We start from the raw sequence: 6,792 nt of genomic DNA, 5'->3' as shown, positions 1-6,792 counted from the left end.
ATGATAAACTTCACTTTGTTGAGGAACCTATCAAAATCATGGATCGTGATGTCAAGATACTCAAGCGAAGTCGAATCCGTCTAGTAAAAGTGAAGTGGAACTACAAGCAAGGACTTGAGTTTACTTGGGAACTTGAAGATCAAATGAAACAGAAATACCCTCATCTTTTTCAATCCAAAGCAGTTTCCACTATTTAATTTCGGGACGAAATTCCCTTAAGTGGGAGAGACTGTAACATCTATGGATTTTTCTTGCAAAAACGCTAGTCTTTTGTGCTCGTATTAATTTCATCGTCTACATTTATTAGTGTTGAATTATGTGTCATTTATTGAATAACATTTTCTTTATATGCGTAATTATATGATCCTATGTTCATTTCATCATAACCGTGCTTAATCATTAATATAACACATTGAACCGGAATGCCTAGATTAATATTTTATAACATGTAACAAAATATTTTGTTATTATTAATTTTATCCTAAGTAATTAAATTAATCATGTGATTAAAAAAATTGAGCATTCTAGAACCTTGTATCTTAACCTTGTTTCTCAAATTAATTTATCTAGTTCTTTTAATTTTGAAAAAAAAAAGAGAAAAAATAATAAATGCAAAAGTGCCGTGCATTTTTTTTAACACATGCAAACACACATATTTTTTTTACTATTATTATGGTATATATTATTATTATTGTTGTTATTATCATTATCTTTAAGGTATCTCTTAAGTTTTAAACAAGTTTTATCTCTATCTCAATTGTATTCAAACCTTCCATCCTTCACTATAAATAGAGCCTCTCATTCTCATTAATTTTCACACCAAATCCCATTCTCTCTTTTCTTTCTAAGCATAATCAAGTAAGTTTTACATATTTTTCTTTGTTATTCTTCATATATCTTTGATTTTGATCTTGTTCTTTTGAATTTCTTTTAGTTTGTTCTTGAGTTTTCTTTTGAATCTTCATAATTGTTTATATACTCTCACCATGATCATCATAAATTGTTAATAAACCCTTACTTTTTGCTCTAAAAGATTATGATGATCATGTTATTCCAAGAAATCATAATAGTTTTCTCATAATCTTGGATTAAATTATAATTTTTCCATGAACAACTATGAATATTCTTATGATCTTCAAAAAAAAACTCATAAGGTTATCATAACTAAAAATTATATTTACATAATTGGTCCTTATACTTTCATAAATGTCCATAAATATCCTAAATTATAATATTTACACTTTAAACCCTATACTTTCATAAATGTTAATAAATATCCTAAACTATAATATTTACACTTTGAACCCTACACTTTCTTAAATGCCAATAAACACCCAAACTATATGATATTACACTTTTAACCTCGTACTTTATTATTTATGAAAACCATTCTAAAACATTTTGAGTTAGTATACAAATAGAGTATAAACCGGGTATGTATGTATCTGACAAGCAAACGGTTCTGTCTAAGGCAAGAGTGGCGTAAATAATCCCATTGGACCCGTGACTCTTACCTGGGAATCAACTTGCTGGAGGTCATGCTCTTGGTTTAGAAAATTCTAGTATGCGACACTCTAACTAATTTAAAAATCAAACTTAATCTAGGGCATCCCGTAACCGGTTCAACAAACTCTTGCTCGTGTTCGTGTTCATCCGTCAAGCAAGGTGAGTTCATAGCCCCTTTTACATGCTTTTAAACGTTTTATAATTCGGGGTGGAAACATGCATAATCAATTTGTTTTATACATGCTATTTGATTCAAGCTTTATTTCATAATATTCGTTATGTGTGATCATTACAAGTGTATACTTAATCGCATGTACAACCATTAACTTGTTAAGCCCGTGGTAGTATGATGATAGATCTATTGGCCCGACCCGCCCACTCAGGCCTCGGGTAGAGGCCTGTGTGTTCAGAATCCGACGATCGTTAAACATTAAACATAATAGTCTAATCGTGGATTAGACGACTCGCTAAACGTGTCAAAGGTTTGGTTGTAATCACAAAGTGTACAAAGTAACTTAACACATATGGAATGTTTTCAACATAAAACTTATTTTTTTCAAAACCTATGTTCTCACCAACTATTTTTAGTTGACACTCTCGCATGTTTTTCAGGTGATGGAAATTAAGTTATGAAGATTCTTGAAGTTTCATATAGGGCATGAGTCAGACTTAGAAGTTGAATGAATAAAGTGTTATGTCATATTTTCTATTTGGATTATATTTGAATAATTCGTTGGTTTCTTTTAATAGGAGTTTTTACATTTAATACCATGTGCATGATTTCAATCTACGCACGCCCCGGCGTTTCCACCTTCGGCCGGGGGGGTGTGACAATATATGCGATGAAAATCATGCATGCAGATTATTCTCTAGTTATTTTCATTTGTAACAAGAAAATAGTTATGAGATGTTTTTTAATTCTATTTGTTTATAAGCTTGTATAATATATGTTTAAATACAATTTTTCTAAAATTTTAACAACGCTCGCATTTCACAATGTGTATATAAATACAATTGAGTACACAATATATTGTTAGAACTGAAAATGAAAGGCATAATAACAGATCATATATTTGTAGCGTGACATACGATGTAGTGACACGCTTTATCAGGCCACAACTAACAAACCTCTTATATCATCCAGCCCCAAAGGGTTGTTGGCCATTTAAGTAGAGGTGCACAAGCAATGTTTTCTCTAATACCCAATTTCGGGTATGGAAACGGTTTTGAGTATGATTACTTATTGAAAAATGGGGTATTGAGAGAAATCGAGTATTGAGGAGAAAAATTCAACCCTATGTACTCTGGTAGGGTATGATCGGGTTCGGGTATAACCGGGTAAGTGTTCAGTATTATTATCGGTTTTGAATTTGTAATTTTTTATACATATTTTAATTCGTTTAAAAATTAAATTTGCTTTGTAAAATATAATAATAATTAAAATATATTATAAAAACCATAAATTCACTCAAGTACAAATTATTTACTATATAATAACTATATAATATATATTTAAAAATATATATATAATGGAGGTGGCTAAAGTGTTGGATATTATTAAGGTGACGGATCCAACTTTGGGTCTTGAATTGAATATTAAGAAAACTGAGCTGCTTTGGCCTTCTTGTGATGGTACCAAATCTCGTGACGGGTTATTCCCTGCTGACATCGGGAGACCATTATTAGGGGTGAAGCTTCTTGGGGGCCTTTTAGTAAAGACATCGGGTTTATTAGGGGGTTAGCAAAGAAGAGAGCTACTAATGTCGTTGATTTGATACGTCTTCTCCCAAAACTTGGTGACCCGCAGAGTGAGTTACTTTTGCTTCGATCATGTATGGGTATTGCTAAACTTTTTTTCGGTATGAGAACATGCCAACCTGTACACACGATGGAGGCAACGTTGTTCTTTGACAATGGATTGCGTGAAGCGATCGAGGAACTTGTAGTGTGTGCAGGTCCTTTCTTTGGAGACCTCCAATGGCGACTTGCTTCCTTACCCATTAAGAATGGGGGTTTGGGGTTGTATTCGGCAGTAGAGGCTTCCTTCTATGCGTGTGTGGCCTCGAGAGCCCAATCGTGGGTGCTTCAGGATCACATGTTGCGAGACACTAGAATATGTGAGATGGATATGTGGCTTGTCTTCTTGATATGATTCCAAGCATCGATTTTAGTAGTTTCACTAACAAAGAGACCACCCCCTCTAAAGTCCAACATGCATTAGTGAGTGCTCTTTTTAGTAAAATTGTTCACGACATAGAGTCACACTTGACAGACAAGTAGACAAAAAGCCATTTTTAAGTGTTTACAAGCACCACATGCTTAAGACTTTCTTCTTGCTATCCCTATAGATGGGTTAGGCTAACATATGTCTCCAGTGGAGTATCGTACTATCCTTAATTATCGCCTCATGATTCCTCTATTCCTGGTTGATGAGATATGTCCTGTTTGTCATAAGGCGTGTTTAGACTCATATGGGGAGCACACGGTGCATTGTAAAGAGCTCTCGGGGTTCAAGTACCGACACGATCTGGTTAGGGATGTGCTCTTTGACATATTCAGACGGGCTGGAATTTCTGTTAAGAAAGAAGCACCTGTAAATTTCCTAACTGACCCATCGGATGGAAGATCACTCTTCAACCGGCTGACATTTTGGTGTTTGGATGGATTGAAGGAAAACATGCTTGTGTGGATTTAACAAGGGTTTCTCCTCTGGTGGGCTTAGGGAGTATTGGTTTCACAGCCGGTCAAGCTGCTTTGAAAGCTGCTTCAGGTAAGGTGACTAAACATGAGAAGACGTATATTAACAACCAACATATACTTATTCATTTTGCTTTTGACACTTTTGGTTTTTCTCACGCCTGAAGTTGTGAAGTTAATTACTCGTGTTCAACGAGTCATGCATAGTAATGTTATGACTCCAAGATCAGCAAATATAGTTTTTAAAAGATTGGGTTTTGCAATTTAAAAAAGGGGTAACGACGCGACGCGGCTTGTTGTCCGTTTGTCTTTTGTTTCGATGTAAAGAAAAAAATTACTTTAAAAAACCGGTCAAACGTGTAATTATAAACTATAAACTTTAGTAAAATATTGTTTCTTTATTAAATAAAAAAAGTAACATAAGATATCAACTCTTTTAGTTAAAAGGGAAGAAAAAGCCCCAATTTGCGTTATAATTACCCTCGTGTCGTCGTTTAGGGTTTCTTTTCTTTGCTTTGAATTCTTGGAGCTTTTGAAGAAGGTAAATTCTTTTCTTTATTACAACATAACAGTTTTAAACCCACTAATCAATTAGAGACATCCAATTTCTCATTTGAAGTTTGTCTTCGTTAATTTGTTTTATTCTTATTCTTATTATTATTATTATTATTATTATTATTATTAATCAAACGGTAGGATCAAAGTTCTGTGTGATTTAATATGATAAAGAATTAACATCTTGTTTCTTCATGATCTTCACAAATTAATTATTTGTCTAACGGGTCAAGAATAATAATAATGTTATGACCCCAATGAATATAATTTTTAAATTTGTTGCTAGTTTTCTTTGTATTTTGATATTAAAAAGAATGGAAATTTCTTTTCTTGAGATAATTTAAGCGGGTTAGCATGTTTTGAAAAATATTAGGATGGTTTAATTGGTCTAGAGTCTAGAAAATGTAGTTTCTTTGCAGAATGCTTGAACAAAAATTAGGATGTTAACATGATTTATCACTTGTACAAGTGATATGTTTGATGTAAGTGCATTAGGTGTGTAAACGGCTCGTGAGCTACTCAAATCGAGCCGAGCTTTTATTGAGGCTCGTTTAATAAACGAGCTTATGCCCTGGCTTCACATATTGAGCTCGAGTCCTCTGAAGTTAAAACCACCATATTAAGGATTTTGAATTTGTTTGATCTTGTACAAAAATGTAAAATGTGTATGCTTGTTAGAGAATTTGGATGTCTTGAATATAATATGGCTCATTCAGTTACATAAGATGAATTTGCTTGCTTTAGAATTTTTAGGCAATCAAAATGTCTGGAAGAAACCGTATGCCTCGAGGGATCCATGACGGCCCAATGCATGTTGTGCACCGGGGCCCACCTCACCCTGCTGTTCTTGAAGAAGAACTTGAACTCCAGCATCATGATATAAAACGCATCATGGCGGAAAATGGACATGTGGTTGAAGAAAATGTTATTCTTCAGAGGGAGTTGACCGCAGTCAAAGATGAGATTCATAGGTTAGGCCAGATCATCCCCCAACTGCATGCTGACAGAGAAGCACGGGCCCGGGATATAATTCAGAGAAGAATGAAGCTTGAGGCTGAGCTTCGTGAGACCGAGCCTTTAAGGGCTGATTTCAGTCACTTAAGAAATGAAGCTCAGAAATTAAACTCGTTAAAGCAGGAATTAAGCAATCAAGCTCGCATTCTTACCAATGATAATAGTAGATTGAGAGCTGAGAATGAACAGGCGGTGGTTATTAAGAATGATATTGATGGGTTGCGTAAAGATCTTGTGGAAATGAGGTATTGTATTTATTTGATTAGTTTTCTATTGATTTTGAGTTATTATTATAATTAGCATGTTTATGTAGGAGGGAATATGAAACGGTGAAGAAAACAAATGAGGAGCATTTGATTCAAAAGGAAGCAATGGAGAAAAATCTTATTTCAATGGCGCGTGAAATAGAGAAGCTTCGAGGGGAACAGATGAGAGCACGCGGACTTGGTACATTCTCTTTGCATATTATGTGTTCAGCTGTATCAAGAAAATGGCAAATGTCTTAAATACCCTTTTAACAAGAACACACTTTTTAATGTTATTTGATATGAATGCAGGTGGTGGAGGTTATGGAATGTTGAGTGGAAGCCCTGATATGAGGTATTCGGGTGGCGGATATGGTGACGTGTATGGTGGTGGTTGGGGATCGTACGATCATCAAGGGCCGCCACATCGTTGATATTAGTAACATCTTTGGGTGGTTAGCTGTAGTAGAGATTTAATCTCTTTGCCAGTTGAAAACTAGTCAAGTTAAAAGTCAAAGCGACGTTTATGTAATGGATGTCGTCGTTAATTATGTAATTTGGGTCTGATTATTGTAGCTGGTATTTGTTAAGATCCTGGTGGCTCAAAGTTGTTGAGTATGGTATAATAGCAAATAAACAATTATATTTTTTTAATGTTGAATGTTAGTGTGAGATTAACCATAATCCGCGTCTGATATACCTATAAGTAATTATAAACTCGAACCAAAATTGAAATTGGTAGAAGTGTTGCTCAATCATACATATCAAGTGACAT

General features: G+C 34.4%; 1 protein-coding gene across 1 annotated transcript; it reads left to right on the top strand.

The window, feature by feature from the left end:
- Positions 1 to 5,506: 5,506 nt before the first annotated feature.
- Positions 5,507 to 6,541, top strand: LOC143615307 (protein FLX-like 3). Its single transcript, XM_077088465.1, has 3 exons — positions 5,507 to 6,017; positions 6,086 to 6,219; positions 6,330 to 6,541. Exons 1-3 carry the CDS (start codon positions 5,521 to 5,523, stop codon positions 6,449 to 6,451), a joined length of 753 nt encoding a protein of 250 aa, XP_076944580.1. The 5' UTR covers positions 5,507 to 5,520; the 3' UTR covers positions 6,452 to 6,541.
- Positions 6,542 to 6,792: the final 251 nt, after the last annotated feature.

This window comes from Bidens hawaiensis, unplaced genomic scaffold (genome assembly GCF_021521415.1).
Source record: "Bidens hawaiensis isolate Kalapana, Puna unplaced genomic scaffold, B.hawaiensis_p1.1 tig00042446_1, whole genome shotgun sequence".
Lineage (NCBI taxonomy): Eukaryota > Viridiplantae > Streptophyta > Magnoliopsida > Asterales > Asteraceae > Bidens > Bidens hawaiensis.
This window is presented reverse-complemented; position numbering and strand designations above follow the sequence as displayed.